This window comes from Hippopotamus amphibius, chromosome 1, assembly GCF_030028045.1.
Source record: "Hippopotamus amphibius kiboko isolate mHipAmp2 chromosome 1, mHipAmp2.hap2, whole genome shotgun sequence".
Lineage (NCBI taxonomy): Eukaryota > Metazoa > Chordata > Mammalia > Artiodactyla > Hippopotamidae > Hippopotamus > Hippopotamus amphibius.
Window position 1 is genome coordinate 156,374,355 of NC_080186.1, and position 22,145 is coordinate 156,396,499.

The window sequence follows — 22,145 nt, forward strand, 5'->3', positions numbered from 1 at the left end:
TAATTTCTTGAAGGTACATCTAATAGTTAAACTTCAGTTGTGTGCTTAAGCCCTGGAGCATGCTAATTAAATGCCCCTTGACCTCTCCGAGGTGTCCAGCTGTTCCTCTTGGCCATTCTTACCCCTCTGTCAGTGGTCGTTTCTTATGCTGCCTCCCCACTCTACAGTAGGACTTCAGCTCTTGCTGAAGGACCCGTTGGTGTGCCCACCCTTTGTGGGACTAGGGGCACCGGACAGAGCCCTAAGCAGATGATGTGCAAGAGGCTGGGGTGTCTGCCTGTTCAGGAGGAAAGAGGCCTTGTATCTCATGAACTCAGGTTTGTTGGAGTGACAGTTCTCTGTCTGTTTCAATTTCCTTGGAATTCCATTAGCTGCCTGGGATTTGACCCCTTAGTCTTTGTCTAGCTTGCTTCCTTAGATTCTAGCTAAACTATTTTTCTGTGAATTTCCTTGGTAAAGGAAAATGGTGGGTTTTTGAGAGTTAACTCCTTTCATGTTGACACCCAGTTTAAGAAGAATTTAAAGGCTATAATTAAAAATTTTCTCGATCACTGGCCTTTGGTAAAGATGTAGCTTTTGTTACTTTTAAAGACATTAAAAGCCCGCTAGTTTGTGAAAGCCCACTAGTTTTTCTACTCTGCACTTCTTGATGTGTTCAAAATATTTCATAATTTTAAAAATTGCTGCACTACCCCCTAAAAGACTTCCAGTTTTTAAGCAGAATTTTAAGAAACATTTTATATAAAATGCTTTTGAGTAAGTATTACCTGCCCATAAATGTTTTAAATTGTATTTGCAGCAGAGCCATTTATGTTCTTTTGCCCTAGTGCTCTTTGAAAGCAGCCAGCATACCCTGTACTGACCAGCTGTGTGACCTTGGCCAAGCCATTTAATTTTCTGAGTCTTATTTTTGTTATCTGTAAAATGAGGATAATATAGGAACCTACATCAGAGAGTCCTTGTGAGGAGTGAATGAGTCACATACATAAAATGCTTAGGAGAGGACTTGGCATATAGTAAATCATCAGTTGTTACTATTATTTAAAAAGAAAAATGCAAGGAGGTTATAGGCAAAAACTTAATCTTTTCATTACAACACGAGAGACAAATGTTTAGTGGTTACGATGAGCCTGTTTTGGGAGTCAACCCAACCGGATTTTAAATCTCTGTCCCCTCCCTCAGAGGGTATATATGAACCTAACCTCTCTCCGGGTGAAATGTGAATATAGTACCTACCTTCTGAGTATGAGAATTAAAGGGAATAGCATAAATAAGTGCTTAAAATACCTTGTCATACAATAAATACTCCATAAACGATAACTGTTACTTTCCATTATAACCCAAATTGGCATATTTCCTTCTTATCTTTTATATGCAGATTTTAAAGTCATAATTACAGTATAAGTACAATTTCATGTCTTGCTTTTTTTCAAGTACTATTTTGTCACAAATGCATTTCACAGTAACTACATAAACTTCAAAGCCATCATTTTAATCACTGCATAATATTTCATTAAGTAGTTATGTAATAATTGATTTTACCATTTCTTTAGTATTGAGCATTGAAGTTCTTTCCAAGTCCTACCGTTATAAATGAGACCACATGAAACATCTTTATACATAGCCTTTTGTATTTTGTATTGTTACCTTAGAAAAGATTCCCTGAATCTCATTGGTATGTAGGTATTTTCATGATTCTCTGAATGTATTCTTTGTCTCCTTCACTGAACAACAGGCCTCTGAGTGGGACCCACCACTTTATCCTCAGCACCTAGCACATAGTTAGCGCCCAATAAATATTAGTAGGACAACTACTTTATATTTCCATTCTATTATCTTTTAAAAAGTCTTAAAAGTCTTTTCATCCCTAGGGGCAACAGTAAAGGTAACAATAACAGGTAATGTTTTGTTGAGCACTTTCAGTGCCCCAGGCATCATATTTAGTACCTTACATTAATTAACTCCTCCAATTTGCTCAACAGTTATCTGTGATAAGTATGATTTTTATAGATGAGGAGGCTCAGAGAGGTGAGTTGACTTGCCCAAGATCACACAGCTAGTGAGTGGAAGGACTTGAGTTCACACCAGGCAGTCGGACCTTAGTCTGAACACTTGATGACTAGGCTGCATGTCCCCCTAATCTTACTTTTCCAGCAGCTCACCCCTTTACACTTCAGCCAGTCTCACAAATTATTTCCCAGGGAGCCTTTGTTGGCCAAATTCCAAATCAGGTGTGAATCACAGTTGTCCCTCACCTTGGGGATTTTGCATCAGTCTCAGAACAAGAACCGGAGTTGCTTACCGCACTGGTTATTTATTATTCATTCATTTTTTGTTATAGTTGTGACTCAAGGGCTTAGTTGCTCTGCAGCATGTGGGATCTTCCTGGGCTAGGGATCGAACCCGTGTCCTCCCCTGCATTGGCAGTTGGATTCTTTACCACTGTACCACCAGGGAAGTCCCGAACCCTGGTTATTTAAAAGGAATTCCACCCTTGCAGTTCTCTGAGTGAGGGATGTGTGAATATGTTTTTTTATAAGCCCCAGAATTTTTTTTATTGAAGGGAAGAATTTTATTAGATTGGTTAACATTCAAGACAGCTGGTAGAGTTAGAACATGATCCACATGGGAGTTACTAATCCACATACGAATATCTGGGACTGAAGAGTACACAGGGTATGAGCCTAAGGATTAACCAATAATGTCCCATTTAGTTAGCAAGTGAAATATTAGAGCAACTTTTTTAAGTATCAACTATGTTATTACGTCCATTTCTTCAGTCTCTCCTTTCCCCACATCAGTTTATTATAGGGGCTGGGAATTTTAAAGAACTTTTGCATCCGTAAGTGCTACCCAGTATTTGTTTTTCCCTTTGCAAATGATTGACTCAAAAAAGAGCAGGTGGTTTATCTTTAGATTGTTATTTGCATGTAGAGATTTTTATTTTTTTAGGGATTTATACGTAGCTTTTTTCTTTTCTTTTTTTCCTTTTAAAAAGAATTTTATTGAGATATAATTGACATGCAGTAAACTGCATATATTTAAAGTTTACAATTTGATATTGTTTTTTCTTGTCATCTATTTTATACATATTAATGTACATATGGCAATCCCAACCCAGTTTCCCGATTCATCCCCCTCCCCGCCACCTTGGTGTTCATATGTTTGTTCTCTACATCTGTGTTGTAGCTTTTTTTCTGGTTGCCCCTTTTTCTTTTTAAGCTCTTTATTGGAATATAATTGCTTGACACTCTTGTACCAGCTTTTGAGGTACACCAAAGTGAATCAGCTGTATTTATACACATATCCCCATATCCCCCGCCTCCCGTGACTCCCTCTCACCCTCCCTATCCCAGCCCTCTAAGTCATCACCCATCATCGAGTTGATCTCCATGTGTTTATTTTGTGACATTAAACGCTTAAAAAAAGCATCCCTTCTTAACCTTGTGGGGGCTCATGGTTCTGCTACTCCACAGGTGATGTGGAGGAGGTGGGTGGAGATGAGCCGTCGTATTTGTATCGCTCATGTTCACTTAGACACTGGCTCCGAGTTGTAACCTGATACCTCATTCACCCTCCCCAGGTTTTGTCCCCAAGACACCATGATCATGTTTAGCACTGAAAGGCTTTTCATGGGAAGTAAAGGGCTCTCCATGTTGGCATTTGGCAGTCAACCAAGGAGCTCTAATTGGCAGATACTGTGTTGAAACAGAAGTGCTTCCAGTGCACATGTGTGTCCTCCAGCTTCTCCAGGGTACATGAGGGAGCTTCACTAGGTACCAATAGAAAATGAAATGGGTTTGGAGATGTGGTGAGGTGCTTTTATTCTCTATGCAGTTATTCCAAGAACTGCGTGTGATTTGGTCTCACCTGCCTCCCCTAAATTTATAAAATTAAAACCACCCAGATGTAGATAGAAATAACTTTGTGATGGCAGGAAGAACTATGCCTAAGGTGAAAAAAAGACAAACAGGAAATCTATAAACATATCCCTTTAAGGAAGTGGTATGCCGAGGGCTTAGAGTCACAAAAACCTGGGCTTTGTGGGTTCTGCACTTCCTAGCTGAGTGCCTTTGATCAGGTTTCTTAACCTGAGTTTCGTTTTCCTCATGTCTCTGACTCATAGGTTGGGTGTGAGGATTGAATGAGACAAGGCATGTAATGTGCTCAGCACAGCCTTGGAGGGCCCTCAGCCTCTCAATCATCAGTTCTTTCCCCGAGGCTTAGATCCTATCTAGTTCTGTCTCTGTTGCAGACAACCCCTGTGACCTGGAGAAAGCTGGTTTACCCTGCTGGGCTCAGGGTGTCGGACAGCAGTATTAGTAACTCCTAGAGATGATGTCGAGAACAAGTGAAATATGAACAAGCACAAGGTGAGCCCCTGCTGACGTTTCCTCCAGGTCACTGACCACCAGCTGAACGGGGGTCCCTTGTGGGCATCCCATTGTGAAGGCCCCCAATCCAATTTAGGTCCATAGGGAAATCTGCAACCGATTTCCAGGCCACGGGGAGAATAGGAAGTAATGGTTAATGAAAATCTGTCACGTGTCAGTAGCTTTATAGGTTGCCTCACTGAATCCTCAGAGCAATCCTGCAAGGAGGTATGTGTGTTCTCTTCCCTTCACCCATTTTACAGGCACAGAAACAAATTCAGTGAGGCAAGTACTTGTGTGGAAAGAGCTGGAGAAATCCAGGTTTAAATTCCAGGTTGGCTACTTACCAGCTCTGTGACCTTGAGCAAGTCGCCTCATCGAGGTGCAGTTTCCTTACCTGGAAATGGTGAGAGTAAAAGTATCTCATCTCATAGGACTATTGAGAGGATTAAATGTGATAATGTAGGCAAAGCTACCGGCATATAGTAAGCCCAGGATAAATTATTAACCTCAATATTGTTGAGATTTGGTGGGATGGGGTTTTGACCAAAATATGGCTTTGGAAAATTATATTTTGATCAAAGAAAATGTGTCATTTGAAGACAGTAGACTTGATCCTACTTGTAAAGAAGAATATTGACTTACAGAAGTTCAAGAATTTGGGGGAAGGAGAAGAGTAGAGATAAAAGATAAGAGAATTATCTGGGCATCCATTGGAGTTATTTATTATCTAGGCATCAGTTGGATATATTTATTCTGTTAGAGACAGTTCATTGGTTAAATGTACAAGCATGCTGCTAACCATTTTCTCTCTCAGGATAGGGAAGAAACGGGAAATTATGACTGAGCATAAACCTGATGAATAGAGAGAAGATGGCCAGTAAAGGGAATTGATAGAAACCTTGTTGTTTAGTTTGGTAGTTTTAAGAGTTGATACAAGACTTGGTACTAGGACCCTTTGGTGCCAAGCGCCGAGCCAGTGCTGCTTCAGTGTAAGGAAGATTGCCTTGTAATTGGGCCTGAGACAGAGGGAAAAGGGAGTATATAGCATCCCATCAATGGAGGTTTCTAAGCAGGATGGTCAGTTGTCAGAAATGTCACGGGTGGATGTGGCACTGGGTGGGAGGTTGACGCTGATGTTTAAACAAAGTACTGATAATTATACTCAACAGACAGACATGAACAAGCCATTTTTTGGCATGAAGTCTGTAAGTCAGGAAAACTGAAATTATATACAAGTTACATTTTAAAAAATGAAAAATGAAAATAGACTTATTGAGTCACATTGGAGGGTGGGAGACCAATGGCTAAATGCCTTTTGGCCACTGAAAGGTGCATGTCCGCGGTTTATTTGCAGATTGGCAGCATGGAAATGGCTTGGCCATCTTTCATTGTGATATTTGATCCTAGGACAATTCCCTAAATTGGATGGGCCACTTTCGTTTCTTTGCTGTGAGTTTCCTATCTGGACTAGATAATATCATGTCCTTTCCAATTTTTAGATTTTATTATTTTGGGATATATTCTTCTCCTTTACAAACTGTGAGATTAAATGTTCTCCTTAAGGAGACAGGAAGCTTTATAATGTGAAGCAAAGACATCGGAATTATTGTATCAGTTTAATGTTCTGCAATTACACCTAAAGATTTTGAGTTACTTTTCAAAATAAAAATGAATCTCACTCAAGAGTTTATTAGCCCCATGGGAAAATTATATTGAAGTTGTACAGTCTGTTAGGATATTCCTATTTTAAAAACGTTATATATGAAATAATTTGTAGATGTGATTAAATATAGATTTGTATATTAAAATCATGCCATTTAGTTTTGGCACAGGGCTGAAGTATTTGATTTGTTTTTCAGGCTTTTTGAACCTAATCAATAGGGAAAGGAAGGAAAGCTCTTGCTGTGTAGCCAGTATTATCCTAGGTGTCTTCACGCATTTAATCTCATTAAAACCCTACTGCCCCCCAGTGTTGTAAGATTCCGGATCCTGGACTCTAAATCCTGATTGCCTCACGTCAAATCAAGGCTCTGCTTTTTGATTATTATGTCATTTTGGACCAGATGCTTAATTTCTCTGAGCCTTGGGTCTTAACCAAAAAAAAAAAAGAAGATCATCTCTAAGGCAGATAGGAGGGTAAAATAAGCCAGTGCAGACAAAGCACTCAGCACCATGCCTGGCACACAGTACGTGCCAGTTGTTTGGTGTTATCCCAGTTTTATAGATGAGAAATCCTAAATATAAAAGAATTGGACAGCATCAGATTACAAGATACTTTTTTGTGGCAAAAAATCTTTTCCTGGAGAAGCATTGAGCAGTGTTTCCCTTGCCTTTTGGTGAGAAAACTGGATGCTGATCTCCCTCCCTCCTTCCCTTCCTCCTTCCCTGCCTCCTTTCCTTCCATCCTGCGGTTGAAGTGGGCCAGAAGCAGACCATACGGAGCCTCTAGCTGTGATAAAGAACGTGAATTTTATTATAAGAGCAATGGAACACTGTTGAAGGGTGAAGCAGGGAAGCAACAGTTTCTTATTCTACCTTTTATTCATACTGTTACGATTCTTCCTAGAGTAAATGAAAAGATTCTGAGAAAGCTTTGTGTAAAGCAGTTTAATTAAGCAAAGTTTAGAATCAAAAGGGAAGTGAGGTTTTTAAAGTAAACTGGATGCATACCTTCTTATCAAGAGGTGTATGGTTTTATAATGCACACTTCTGCATCTGAGATTATCTCACTTTCTGACTCCTCTCGGCTAATCCGGATTCTTCAGGACCCATTTCAAGTCCCTGCTCTGCTGTCAGTTCTTTCCGCAGCATTCCCTCCCTTTTATCTTTCATACTTTCATTCTTTATTCTTTCCTTGTTTTATTTTTTTCATATCCTGTGGCAGCCCCTGTTATCCTGACCTTTCACCACACTTTCTAGGATGCTAACTACTGGGCAGATCGCACTATAATTCCAAAATTCACGCTCATCAGCCTGGCATTCCAAAGAGATCAGTTGATCTGTCTTATGATTCATCAACATTGAGCATGTATTTTGTGCCAAATTCTGCACTAGACAATAAGGATTCAAATGTAAGTAATTTTTGTTCCTTGTCTCTGAGCACCTTACCATCTAACATGGTAGACTTGTAAGCTGATGACTGATTGGTTGGTTGATAGATTCACTCATTCATTTAGTAGACATTTACTGCATGTGTACTGGGTGTTGTTCTTCTAGGGGTTACATCTTGAACAAGACAGACAAGGCCCCTAGCCTTATGGTATTTGCATTCTAGTGGGATTAGATGATCATGAGAGAGATCTGCACAAACAACTATTTACTGAGTGTTTACCAGAGGCTAGGTGCTGTGGCAAACAGATCAGATATTATTTTGACTAATTCTTAGGAGAAGCCCATGTTGCTATATTATCTCCATTCAAAGATGACGCAGTTGAAGGTTAGAGAATTTAAGTAACATGCCCAAGATTTCACAGCTAGCTTGGACTCCACCCTAAATCTCTCTAAGAGGGTGGTTGCATAATTACAGGGCTATTTGTGGGATGTTGTACGGGCTGTTGCCTCTTGCAGGAAAGAGCAGAGCTAAGGTGGGAGGCAGGGTGTGTGTGAGCAGGTGGGGAGGGGGGGCGGGGGTGGAGCAGTGGAAGTGGAATAGTTTCATCTCCTGCCACCTGCCCTCCACCTTCTCACCCCTCAGGGAGGCAGACGCTTACCTGCGGGTGCACTGACGTTCACACCCCCGTGCCTTTTGTTCATCCCTCTGCTTCGACCTTTCCTTGGCTCTGTATGTCACGCTCATCACCAGGCTTGGATCTTACTCAAACCTTTCATCTTCTAGCAGCTTCTGCAGGTCCTCCCTTCATGCAAGATCCGTCTCTACTTCCCTTTTTCCGTTGAATTTTTTTTTTCAAACGTGGTAATGCTTTTCAGAGGCTGTCTTGTTTTTCAGTTATCTTGCAGTCCTCTAATTCCTCTCAAGAGACCGATGAGCCCTTGAGTAGAAACATCATGTCTTATATGCATCTCATTTTTCAATTCTTCACAGCATCAGTGCAGTCTTTACACAGAATGGGCACCGATACTGTTTCTGGCACTTATTCCAAAGCCATGACCTGGAAGAAAGCTTTATTTTCAGTAGCCGGAGGAGAGGTCTCCCAATACTTCATCTGGTTATCACAGTACCCAGCTTCTGGCAAACACTCAGTACACAAATAGTTGTTCTTCATCTAATGATGACCAGTCTTTTGTCATTGTGATAATTAAGTGAGCAATTCTCTTTTGTTAAGTGCGCCCCATAGATGTGTCTTTTGAGAACCGCTTTAGAACTTTGTAATTTTATTTTATTTTATTTTGGCTGCACCGCACAACTTGTGGGATCTTAGTTTCCCAACCAGGGATTGAACTCAGGCGCCCCTGGCAGTGGAAGCACAGAGTCCTAACCACTGGCCTGCTAGGGAATTCCCCAAGAACTTTGTAATTTTTATAAGGTCTAATATTACTCTCTCCTCCTCTGCTTGTACCTTCCTTTCTCTGTCTGTCACACTCATAGCCAGGCTTGGGTCAAACCACTCATCTTCTAGCAGCTTCTGGAGGTCCTCCCTTCATGCAGGTCTCTTCAGGGCCTCATAGATAAATCAGCTTCTGAAGGAAGCATCAGTTTGATAACGAAATAAGCACACTGTCTGGATCTAACCACCTATAGTTCCAACTTATCCTGCCTCCTTTTCAGGCAAGCTCTTTGTTTTCTGTAAGGATCAGCTATTTCTCAGACACTCCTAGAGTGGGAAATCTGTGAAGTGTTTTGAATCTGAAAGATGCGACTGTGGGACTCCTCTGCGGGGATGTGTCTGGCCAGCACAACCCTGGTATTAGGGAAGTGAGACTGGGAGGGCTCCCTTGTCCGTACGTTGGCAAATAGAGAAAGATGGCCTGGTAACAGGGAAGAAAATTCTCAGAGGGCATGGGGATAATAAAATCAAGCTGGTTTCTGGTTTGTCAGTCCAGAACACTTTTAAGTTAAGCTCTGTCTGTAAAGGTGGATCCACGTAATGTTTATTCTGTGTTTCAGGCATCATTGTGAGATAAGTGTGTAAATTTAGACCCTTTAAGCCTGATCTCCTGGGGGTTGAATTTTAAGCACTGAAACTGTTTGAAAGGATTTTATCGATTGGGCTTTGACTGGGCCCTTCGTTACCAAAGAGATGTACTAAATAATGGCTTGGCCTCCCAGGTAGGTTTTTTTTGTTTTTTGTTTTTAATTAATTTTATAGGTCTCTCTCTGTGTGCCCCTGTTCTCCACCTTCTATTTCTAACTGTTGTGCTTAAAAAGACTAAAGTGGTAAGAGAAAGGGGGTAAAAAGGGAAAGAAAATCAACCGTCACATTGTAAGCATAATTGATTCAATAAATAACATCTTTAACATCTTTCAATTCCCAAGGCCAACCCCACCGTCTTCACTCATGTCAGTTAGTGCTCAGCTCAGTAAGCAGTGGTGTTCTTAATTTAGACGGATGGGGAGTGTTCACCAAGTGCTCGTTTCCTAAGGAAGGAGTCTGCTTTTCTGGTTTTAAAAGACATAACAACTAGACTTATGGGCGCACTCTGCAAGAAGAAGCTTGCGACTTCTTTTGCAAGAACATGGCCGTTTTTATTCTTCCTGAAAATAGAAGGAAGGCATTTAATTATTGCCCAGGGTTTTGTTGGAAGAAAAAAAAATTGAGACAAGGGGAATGAAATCCACTAGCCTGTAAGTTCCATGATGGCGAGGACAGGTTTGCTCACCATATAATCTCCAGTGCATGTAGCAGGTGCACAGTAACTATTTGTTAACTGGTTCTGTTGTTGAGTGAGTGAGAGCAGAAATGACAATTCAATCTTAGGTTAAGTATTAGGTTAAATTTCATTCCACTGGTCGTTTCATTCCCCATCCCCTCCTTTTCCCCCTAATTCTTAAAAAGGTGAGTAACTCTAAGAGTACAGGAGTATATACTGTATCTTCAGAAATGCTTAAGGGCAATTATTTCATCAATTCCTAGGCTTACAGAGGTGGTATCAAGCGTCTTGTTACAAGTCCTAGGTATGAACTAGTGGTGCTTCGGAACCACCCCCGCCCTGGAAGTTCTGATCGCATGGGTCCAGGTAGGGCTTGGGAATCTGTATTTGCTTTTGTGAGTCCTCCTAGTAATCCTGGTGTACAGCTGCACTGTCCAGTCAACCTCGCAGTCCCCTGAGCTCTCTGGTCTAAGTTACACCTTGGTAAAAGTGATTAGCCTAAGGTACCCAGCAGAATAATTGGCAGGGCTGTGACCAGAACCCAGGTCTCCTGACTCTGACAGCAGGGCTCCTGGTCCTACAGTCTGCTGTTTTGGCCCACCCCACACTTCGTGCTCCTTGGCCTGGTCAAGTTACTTTAATTAATACTTCTTCCTTCCAAGATGGTGGCAGTATTTGTGGTGACGGCCAGCTAGAATCAGAAGGACCTTCAGCAACCTCAAGGAAACGTCAGATTTTGTTCAGTGTACTTTAGTACTCAGTATATTTTATCGTCTTCTCTAGAGATGCATCCCCTTCCTGTGGCTCAGCACAAACCCCAGGTAGAAGTGCCTGCCTTTCTCCTGTAGGCCCATTCACTGTCTCCCAGCTCTGCCTGACCGTGGGGAGCAGCTGGTTCTTGTTAAGGGTACAGTGCTCTGGGGCCTACTTGAGTCCTATGAAATCAAAGCCTTTCCGTGCGGGGCCTGGGGACCTGCAGTTTAAGTTAGCGTTGATCATTTTTATTCCCTCCCGTCCACACTCGCATCCCTGAGAGCAGCGTGTCCCATTCCCCAAGATCCAGCTTTGACTTTCTAACAACCCCGGTTCATAATTACACCACAGTCCTGCTGTTCTGTCTGAAGGTTTAGCCTCTGGTCTATAGAACTTGTCCTTGAAGGAGGGGAGAGGGAGTGTCCACTTTCCTCTTTCCCTCAGGGTAGAATTTGACTGGCCGAGGTGGGTGGGCAGACAGCTTGATGCCTGCAGTTGTGGAGGGAGCCTTGCGAGGTGAAGGCATGCCCCTGAAAGCAGAATTCAGTGTCTGTGTTTAATTCAGTGTCTGTCTTCTTTCCCTGGCTTTATTACTTAATAGCTGTATAACGTTGGGAAAATTACTTAACCCTCTTTGAACTTCTGTTTTTCCTCACCGGTAAAATGGGGGTAAGAATAATACTTGTTCAGGAATTTTGTGTATGTGAAGCAAGGTGTCCTAGTCGGCTCTCGGACACAGAGTCAGTTGGAAAGCTCTGTGCAGGAGGTCATTGGAGAGGGCTCTCGGGAACCACTCTTGTGAAGGAGCGAGAGAAGCAGGATGAGGCAGAAGGTGACGCTGAGCTGCGAGGCAGTTGTGATGAAGGTCTCAGCTGGTCCTGTGGGGAACTGTGGTGGTAGGGTGCCCTTCAGACTTGTCCCAGCTTGAGGGCTGGGACTGGGCCCTTCTACCCTATACCCACCAGCCATCAGATGTGGGCCGCCCCTGGGGAGGGGCACGACCTCAGGGAACGCGTCTCCCTTTGGCTGAGGGCAGCTGCCTGCATCAGCAGTTTAGGGTGCTGGCAGGACGGGGAGGAGTGCCTGAGTCCTGGGGGGATCTCCGGGTTGCACCCTGCACGCACTACCCTGGGTAATGCACATACAGACCTTCGCAGCGAGTCTAGCACATGTGTAAGTGTTCAGTAAACACAGGCGTACCTCCTTTTATCGCGCTTTGCTTTATCACACTTCTCAGGTGCTGCGCTTTTTACAACCTGAAGGTTTGTAGCCACCCTGCCTCAAGCACGTCTTTTGGCACCGTTTTTCCAAGTGTCTGCTCACTTGGTATCTCTGTGTCACGTGATAGTAATTTCAAACGTTTCCGTTATCCTGACACTTGTTATGGTGATCTGTGGCCTTTGGTGTCACTTTATTGTACTAACCACTGCCATGATTACTGGCAGGGCCACTTAATAGCTGGGCCGCTTTCAGGAAGTTATCTCATACCATTTGGATGGCTTTCTTGTGTCTAAAATGGAAGATCCACAGCTTCGCTCTGCCTGCTTCCCTGAGTAGTTCCGAGCGCATGTGGAGATAATGTATGTGAAATTGCTGAGTAGAATATTATAAAAATGTAAAGTATGACTGTGAGCCTTCTTTCCTGAAAAGAACGTACGGCCATGGCTTGGATTCCTTGAAGGGAGAGGTTGTGATAAACGTAAAAGTGCTTGTCCGTGAAATGTGGCATTTTGATTTTTCTTTCTTCTCTCCATAGGGAATTAGAATAATGGAGATGCTGTTAAAGGAACAGTGTGGTGCCCCCCTAGCCGAATAAAGAATCCTCAGTGAGTACCAAAAGCAAAATGAGAATTATTTTCTCAAGCTATGTCTTCATGCTTACAAGCCTGAGTATCATGCATCGGCCTCCCTGGGCTAGTCATACGTTTCCCAGTTATATGCACGGCATATACTGCCTCACAGGTGTTTTATCTGTTCTGTACGTATTTGCTTGGTTCTTTGATTTTCAGAGCAGTTTTGTGCTACATGCTGGGTTACAGCTGCACTCAAATTGTTTAAAGTGTTCAACACAACCCACCGTGATTGCCACCCTCAAGGTGGCATAGGTTTGTAGAGACTGCCGTGCAGAATTAACTGAAGCTTAATTTTGTTGTCTGAGAACAGTGAAAGGAGGGGTTTAGGGCTGTATTGGGAGCAGCTTTAAGCTGCTTAAACTGCCTAAAAGAAAACAAGAAAGGAGCATGTTGATCGGCCAGGGAAACACAGACATTTTACTCGTCATGTATACGCCTCCCGATTTGGAGGGGGCGGCGGGGTGAGGGGTGGGGCACTGTCTGAAATGCTGTTGAGGATCCCAGGGCCTTGAGAATCTCTCTCTGGCTCCGGGTCAGAGTGCTGCTGTTGATTAGCAATGTCTGCCATGGGCACAGATGAGAAAAGTAGCACTTGTGCTGGAGCACAGGCCACTTTTAGGGCAAGTGATGTAGGGTTAACAGATAAGCAGGGGGATTTCGGAATTACTTGCTTTTTTCATGCCTTCATTTTTTATTGTCTACCTTGACAGTGGTCTTCATGGTGGAAAGGGCAGAACAAAATTATTTGAGACTCAAAGCCTAAAATAAATGTGTATAGTGGATTTGCACCTTACAAGATTTATTGGACTTTGATTTTTAACATCTGAGAGAAGGTAAAAGCTTTGAGTAGAGCACACATTGTCGTGGATAATTCACAATCACCTCAAATTTCCCTATGTTGGCTTAAAACTAGAGTATTCGTGGTTTTGTATAAGCAACCTGGTCTCTAATTTTGATATACGATAAAGTTTGAGAACAGCTAACCGAAGAAGAAGCAACAGGAACATTTGTGTATGAGAACCTCATCATTCAAAGCATGCTGGCCAGGCCCATGAGTGCAGATTGGAGAATTATGAAGCTTTCTGCTTGTTTGCGGATTTGACTCCACTCTGATCAATATTAAGCCTCTGTGTACTTAACACATACTGATACATATATTTATTATTGGAAAGGCTAAGCAAGATAACTTTGTTTCGCGCAAGCCTGGCACATGACAGGTGCTCGAAACATTGGCATGGAATCTATTTATTTATTTTATTTATTTTTTTTTGGCACACGGGCTTAGTTGCTCCGTGGCATGTGGGGTCTTTCTGGAGCAGGGATCGAACTCATGTCCTCCGCATTGGCAGGCAGACTCCCAACCACTGCGCCACCTAGGAAGCCCGGCATGGAATCTAAATGTCATGTGCTCCCAGATCTGCTCTGTTCTTGAAAAAGTTGTGGAGAAGAACTTGGCCACATGCCCCTGCTTTTCCATGCTGGCCTCTTGTGAGGCTCACCAAGCACCTCTGGTGCGTGTGCCCTTGGGCACAGATCTAAAGTCAGCTCCAAGTTAAATGAGAGGATAAGGAAACTCCAAAGTGTATGTTGGTTTTCAGACTTTAAATTAGTGATCTGGAAACTTTAGGGAGCATCAGAATCACCTGCAGGATTTGGTAAACACAGCTTGGTGAGTCCCACTCTCAGAGTTTCTGATTCAGTAGGTCTGGGGGGAGAGGAGCCTGAGGATTTGTGGTTCTAGCCAGTTCCCAGGTGATGATGGTGAGGCTGGTCCAGGGACCACACTCTGAGAACAGTTGCTTTAAATAAGTTCTCATCTGTGACTTGGAGACAGATGAAATGCAAGGGCCCTGCGAAAGCTATTAGCTGGGGTTTTGAAATTGTTGTCATATATTCCATCGACTTTAGATTCATCAAAGGAGGAATGGTTTTCTTTGTGTGGCTTTTCCCTGATTTTAGCATCTCAGCCTCTTCTTTTAGCATCTTGCCTTTTTTATCTTTTTTCTTTTTTTTTTTCTCTTTCTTCCCCCTGCTTGAATGTTGACAGGCTCCACCGTGGAGCAAAGATGACTGAAAAGAGTTGACTCAGCAACAACTCATGTTTGAAATTATCAACTTGTGTTTTTGATTTAAAGTGTTGCTAATGAAAGACAGGAAATTAAACAAGCATTACCTCCTGTCTTAAATGACCCATGTTCTTGTTTTGTTTTGCTTTTACTGTGGCGGAGAGCTAAGTCATGAACTCAGGGCTTTGTATTGTTTCTTAAAAGCAACCAGTTCTCTCTGAGGTGAAGTGGTTGAGGTCTGGATACCACAAGGAGTTTAGTGCAGGACAGGTGCGTTTAATGCATTTAATGCAGTGGAGTTCCTGCAGGATTTACATACTTGAAACAGTCATTTATGACCAGTTTTCTCAGAAGCAAATATGAAGTAAGGGTTGTTCCTCTTACCACATGGATCTACAATTACTGCAAATTAGGGGCTATTGCTGAGGCTTTAAGCTTTTTTCAAAATCAGCTTCATTGAGGTATCATCAATGCACCGTTGACTAATTTCAATGTACGATTTGGTAGATTTTGACAAATATGTACAGTTATGTAAGCATCACGAAAAACATGATACTTACCATCTTGAGGCATTGCTCTTGCTGCAGCACTGTTGCCAGCTTGTCACATCCCCCTTTTAGCTCATTTTCTTGACTGTTTTTACAAAGTTTTGGCAAGTTTGAAATACTCCTGTTTTAATGGAACTTTCAATTTTCTCAAAATTATATCTGTTGGAAGCGGGAGAATGTTTGTAGGTGGGGGAGCTGCCTTTTATGTGCAGTCAAATGCTACATTAAAAGAAGAGGCTGCGGTGGGGTGGGGATTCACTCCATAGCTGTAGAGGAGAGGTCAGCCACCTGTAACCTGGGGGCCGAATCTAGCCTGGGGCCTTCTTTTATGAATAAAGTTTTATTGGAATGCAGCTATGTTCCTGGCTACATTCCAGGTAAAGAGCTGTGACAGATCTTACAGCCTGCAAAACCTAAAATATTTACTATCTGGTCCTTTAAGAAAAAGTTGTCTCTCCCTGGGGTTAGTTTGCTGGCTCCTAAATTAATATCAGGTGGTCTCTTGGTGGTGGTTTGGCCTTTTTTTTAACGTAGCATTTGATCACGTCTTACCTCTATTCCAGAGTTAATAGTGTGAGAGTTTATTTTCTCTGCATTAGCTTTAACATTGCCACTTGGATGGTGTTATTTTAAGGCATAAAAAAAGCATTAAAATGATCACAGCAATGAAGTTAAGACACCAGCAATAGTGATCATTACAATTGCTTCATAAAGTTCCAGTGCACGTGCATGATGGGGTAGAAATACAGGCATTCTGTTTAGCAGATAAATAGTAGCACTGTGATGTGGCAATAGTGGAGGTGCCGTGTATTGTGTACTCCAGTTTTGAGCTTTGGAATGTTGCAGTTCTTAATGTTTTAAAAAACCATTCCATGGGGTCTGCACAAGTGTGCCTAAGGAGACTTATTTAATATTTGTATATTGTACCACATTTCAAATTTGCATAATTTAAGTTCACAGAGAGCATGACCGCCTTGTGTAGGGTACCTCGTGCAGAAGATGCTCCCTAGAGCCCTCTGGCCTGTTGAACCCTTAGAAGGTGATTTTGTCCAGAGCCAAAGCGGAGGCGCGTAAATCTCACTCACCAGCCTGCTTGCGGTGTTGCTGCTGACACGTCCATCTGATAGGTTTTTGATTTCCTGTCATTTTTGAATAAAACAAGTAGCCCTGACATCTGTTTGTTCTTGCTGCCGGCAGTCGAGAGACTGGGCTTGGTGAGATTTGATAACATAGTAGAGTTCTTTCACATCGGAATGATTAAGATGTCTATTTCAGCTATATCTTAACTTCCCTGTGAGCCGGCTCGTCTGGGTAGTTGGACTTAATCAAATGAGGTGCTCGCTTTGTTCGAAGATCATTAGGAGGCAGAAATGCAGTTTCTTCAAGAATTATCCATAGTGGTAGAATTCAAGTGACTTAAGAGTTGCTTCAGAAAAGAGGGTAAATAAGTATTGATTGTTGAGACATGTTTATTAGGTGGTAAAGCCTGTTTGCTTTCTCTTGCAGGGAAGCTACGTTGTGTCTCCTTTTGCTTGAGAATCTTTTCTCGGACACAACACATCCAGCGACACAGTTTTTGAAATACAGGTTTAAGGATGGGGTGTTGGCAGCTCACAGAAGAGGAGACCTTCCTGCCGGGACATGACATGATACACTCCCCTGGGAGCCGGCCTCACATAGCAGCTCTTGTGGAGCTGAGACCTTCTGGCTGATTCTTATGACATAATCTCTGCGATTTTACAAATAAAGGAAAAATCCCGTAGAAGGTGATGTCCGCCCTTCTTCAGGATGTCCTGCTGATTGCCTGGTGGTGGTGTTGGGGCAGCCAAGGATGGGCCAGAGGCCTGAGAAGTTCTGCTTGTGCCTGTTTGTTTTCTGCATCATTGCTCATAGGATTCACGAGAAGATTCTGGGATGAGTAAAGGAGTTAAACTTGATACCTGATTCTTAGGTAGCCTGGAACAGACAGGAATATACCAGACCTATGTTGATGTTAAGCCATATTCATAATAATGTTGAAGATCCTCAGAAACCAGGAGCATTTGATTTCTGCCTATCAGTACTGCAATATATAACTGTCATCAGCATAGCTTTTATAATGTAACACGGGAACTGTGATTGTTCCTTACAAGAACCCGGGGAGCGGGGAGGAGGGCTATCATCTTGGCTCCTTCTGACTCATTCTGGGATGTGGAGCAGATCATGTGACCTCTCTGACTTTCACGGGGCCAATGGGGATAATCGGGCACAGATCTTTCTACTTGTGATGATTAAACAAGGTTGTTTGGTGTAAAAAGCACAGGTTTGGGAGTCAAACAGACTCGGGTTTGAATCCAAGTGGGGCCACGCAGCAGCTCGGTGATCGTGTATGTAATTTAAAATCTTTCTGAAACTCATTTTTTAAACTTGTAAAATGGGGTTATAGAGTTAACGGTATGAGGTTGTTGGAACAATTGGAGATCATGTGATAAAGTGCCTAGCATGCTACCTGGTGCACAGAAGTACATATAAGCTATTATTACGTGAAGCCATTTTGGAAATATGCTTTTCTAATGTAATGTAACGTAGTATTACTGTTTGAAAATTAGATAATGGTAGTTTGCATCTCCCGTGATTGGACGCCAAGATGTAAATGCACACTACCTAAGAGAAAGCTTGAAGAGAGGCAGTAATTTGGAGTTCATCTTAAGATAAAAATTGGGCCATTACTGGAAAGTCTTGGAGAAGTAATTTTTTTCCCTAATATTTGAAAAATTTTCCACTTAGTGCATGGATGAATTTCAAACCAATTTTTTTTTTTTTAAATGCAAGCCCGCCACTGTGAGCTCCTCCTATTGTATTTGAGCTATTTGTGCTGCCAGCGTTTTGTGTCTTAGGATAATTTCCCTTCATTTTCTTCGTGTTTCATTCTTCAGTTGTGTTGGAGGGAAAATGAATGGTAGAAACCAGAACACCCTTTGACCTCGTTTTCCAGTTTGTAAATGGCATTTGGAATAATAGTGCATTTTCAAAAAATTGATATGAATTGTCACAGAGGCGAGAGGGAAGCAATCTATATTTGGAGGTTGATGTTAGAATAAATGTAACCCTGGGAGTTCCCTGGTGGCCTGTTGGTTAGGACTGTGAGCTTTCACTGCTGGGGCCTGGGTTCAGTCCCTGGTCAGGGAATTGAGATCCCGCAAGCCTCATGGAGTGACCAAAAAAAAAAAAAAAAAGAATAAACGTAATCCTTCATGTTCAACAAGTTGAATTCTGTGAAGCCAGGAGTGCTCAACCTCGGCTCACTGCCCATTACAATCACCTGGGAGCTTTCTGCCATCCTGCTGCCTAGGTTGTATCCCAGACCACTAAATCAGAATCTCGGGGGGTGGAACCCAGGCATCAGTATTTTTTTAAAGCTCCCTAGGTGATTCCAATGGGCAGCTAAGGATGAGAACACTGCAGTGAATTCTAGGTGATTTGCAGATATCATCTGGTTCCTTTCTTAGCAACTCCCAGGAAGGAAAGTTATCTTTGTAGCAAGAATTATTGTTAGAGTGAAGCACAGAGAGGCTGACTTTTTGCCTTATTTCCTTGAAGCTGGGGCGGGCCTTGCAAAGGCCTGCGGGGGTCTGGCAGGTGATCTGACGCGTGAAGCAGGCTGGCGGCCACTGGGGAGACCCCAGGAGAATGGGGCTGGTGAAGGGTGGGCAGCTGCTGCCCGGCTCCAGCACAGTTTTGCCAAGTGGCTGGTTTTTCTAGTTCTTCCAGTTTCCAATTTTCCAGGAAAAGATAGAATTAAAAAAAAAAAAAAAAGAAATCTCTCAATTTTTATGTGTTGGCAACAAATTCAGGATTGTTTAAAACATTGTGCCGGGCAAACAAAACATGTTTGCCAGTAGTTTCCAGCCTTTGCTTCAAGAGTTAAGGCACAGCTTAAACATCTCAGCCAATTTTTAAGAGATTTGCGTTTCCCTATTCTGGATATAAGCTGCTTTCTGCCTCTCTTCCAAGACTGCGTTTTTACATGTATTTTCCTCCCCATTCCCAGGCAATCCTCTGAACTTGCATCAGACACATTCCCTCACTCAGTATTTTTTTTTTTCTCCTGCAAGCATCTGTTACTTCAAGCTTCACATATACGGCTTAAAAATCGTATGCTCCTTTTAAAATTAATTAAGGCTTGTTAACCTTTATTGTGTGTCAGAATCCTTTTCCTGTGATTAAACATTTAGAAGTGCACATCTAACTTGATTATCTATCAAATGTCAAAACCAGAAGTATAGCCTTACTGGGCACGTTAGGAACAAGGGTGGGAAGGGTTGATTCACAGACCTGGCCAGTCCCCCGCTGGCCGGGTTGCTGAACCTACACGTGAAGGTGAGGATGTATTACAATGATTCCCAGGCTTCTACTTGCACCAGAAATCCTTGGGTAGGTGGGCTCAACTGCAGGTTCCCAGGGTCTCCCCCAGTGATTCTGATTCATTTGGGACTCAAGGATCTGCATTTTAAAACAAGTTCACCGGGAGACTTGGTTGTGCTGTTCCACAGACCAGAACTTGACAAAGAGTGATGTAGGGGAGCTGTTTGTGGCCTCTGTGTCTCCTGTCATTTAAGAAGGGTTTATAGTCAGTCGGGCTCGCCGATCACTCAGGACAGTATAAAGTTCTCGTGCACAGAGAAGCTGACTTAGGCTATCCCTGCGTGATTGAGGTGCTTTTACCATAAACAGGCTTTTATGGTTTCAATCATGGGGATAAAAAAGGTGCTATATTCTTTTGATATGAATTGCTTTGTGTATTTTATAAGCAGTACGTGTGTAGTAATATCCCATTTATCAGACATCGTGGGTGTGTGGTATAGCCGACTCAAGGTTATTCTTTTAAGTCACATGTCTTTTTTGCTCTATTTCAGCCATTTACATGGAACTCTTAATTTAGTATACGTTTCCCTGTTTTTGCAAACAGAATCTACCAATGATAATGAAATCATTTCAGGGCCATCATTTATGTTCTGAATTCTTTCAGGTCCTGTTTAGGTTTGTTAAAGCCCCTCCACTGAATGGCTCTGCTTTTTGAGTTTTGCTGTGGTTCTCATAGTTTTTCCTTTTCCGTCACTGTTCCCTGTTATTTCTCACTGCCTTTACTCTGCCTATCTCTAGGAAATGTCCTTCGCTACCTGGGGCTGGGAAATTCTGTAATTGTATGCTGTGTATCAAGTAACAGGAAACAAGCTGAGTGAGTCTTCAGGAGGCTTTTCTAGCAGTGAGGTGGATGAATTTTGCAGCCTTGACTTCGTGATGTTATTTTAGTGGCTGTATTACTTCCTCTAACTTAGTTCCTGATCCTCAACTGCAGTTGTCAGATCTGTGACCTCAGGATAACTGGGATACAGCTACAAAGGATTTACTTAGATCTGTAGGCTGTTGTTTCCCCAATTGGGTTAGTATTTTTGTATGTACTGTTCTATAATGTGAAACATAAGTAGATTGCAAATGAACATCTCTGTGCCAAGTTTCTGTGCAGGATAAAGTGTTTTTGATTCAGTGTTATTGTGATTTAGAGCTATAAATTAGTTGTGAAATTCAGTCCTGCTGTCATTCTGAAATAAAGGTGTCACAACTAATATTTATGTGTGAATTTTAAGTTTTTGAGGGTATCACATCACCTGGCAGCGCTTGTGTTCATCATTCATAATAGTGATTCTAGCCCTTTGCAGCAGCCCCAGATAAGAGTGTTACACCAGCCAGCGGATGTTAGTTCCCTGCTTCCCCCAAGCTGAGCCATTAACGTTTCTCCCAGAAATAAGCAAAGACTGCTCTTACTGGGTGACAGAATGGGCCATGGGCTAATGGAGCAAAGGACCAGGATCTGCAGAGCAGGAAGAAATGAAGCACAGTGGTCCCGAAGGGAGAAAGAGAGAGCAGCTGCTGCTGACCTGCTTGTGAGGCTCAGCTATACTTTCTGCATTTAGTTTCCTTGAGATTTGCCTTTATCCTTTTATTAGTCCACCTTTTACTCGCATGTATGCGAGTGGATTTCTGTGCCTTGTGTCCAAAGTGCCCTGTCCAAGCCCTGTTGATGCCTTTCTTTTGTTAGAGCCTGAGTGCCTTTAGGCGCGGAGTCCTTGGTTCATCCAGCACTTATTGAGCACCCACTGTGTACAAGAGGAAGGCAAGGTTTGTCTTCTCTTTTGACTTGATGCAGTGGGTCTCCAAGAGGCTTGTGCCTTCATTGTACTGACAGGGCAGTAATGGGCACTGATTGATGGTGAGACCAGACATATTTACCTCTTGGGTAAATGACACTGTAATTGCTTGTTTAAAGGATGCAGAAAATAGCACAGGAGGCATAGTGGAGAGCTCAGCACAAAATGTGTAGCTCGACGGCCGCAGAGCCTCACCAGCAGATTGCATGGTTGTATAATCATGTCTGGATTAGTGGGGGGGCACATCATACCATTTGGAAGATCATAGGTTCTCTCCAGGCTGAGCCTTATATACAGAAAGGTGGAACGTGAGACACTACCTCATCTGAGCCACGTCGGGACTGCACAGTGCACAGTGATTGCAGGGTGCAGGATATTCTGACATAAATGTCTTTTACTTTCAGACTGTTCTGTTACAGCCTGATCTGAGGATGTCCCTGAATTCAGGGCTGCAGTATCAGTGCCTTGCTTCCCTGATATCTGAGTGGGGCATGCGAACTAGTTCTGGCTAATCCTGCAAACCCTGGAACCTTAACACAAGCCTTGGAGATACTGAGGCAGATAGAGGGGTAGAGTCCTAAGAATGACAAAC

The 22,145-nt window shown here is 42.6% G+C and overlaps 1 protein-coding gene across 1 annotated transcript in view; it reads left to right on the forward strand.

Moving 5' to 3' along the window:
* PRELID2 (PRELI domain containing 2) overlaps nucleotides 1–18,169 on the forward strand; it is a 63,872-nt gene extending 45,703 nt beyond the window's left edge. Inside the window, exons 6-7 of the mRNA XM_057748141.1 lie at nucleotides 12,655–12,724; nucleotides 16,872–18,169. Coding sequence (XP_057604124.1) covers nucleotides 12,655–12,714 — 60 coding nt within the window. The 3' untranslated portion in view covers nucleotides 12,715–12,724; nucleotides 16,872–18,169. The remainder of the gene's footprint in view (nucleotides 1–12,654; nucleotides 12,725–16,871) is intronic.
* The last annotated feature ends 3,976 nt before the right edge of the window (nucleotides 18,170–22,145 follow it).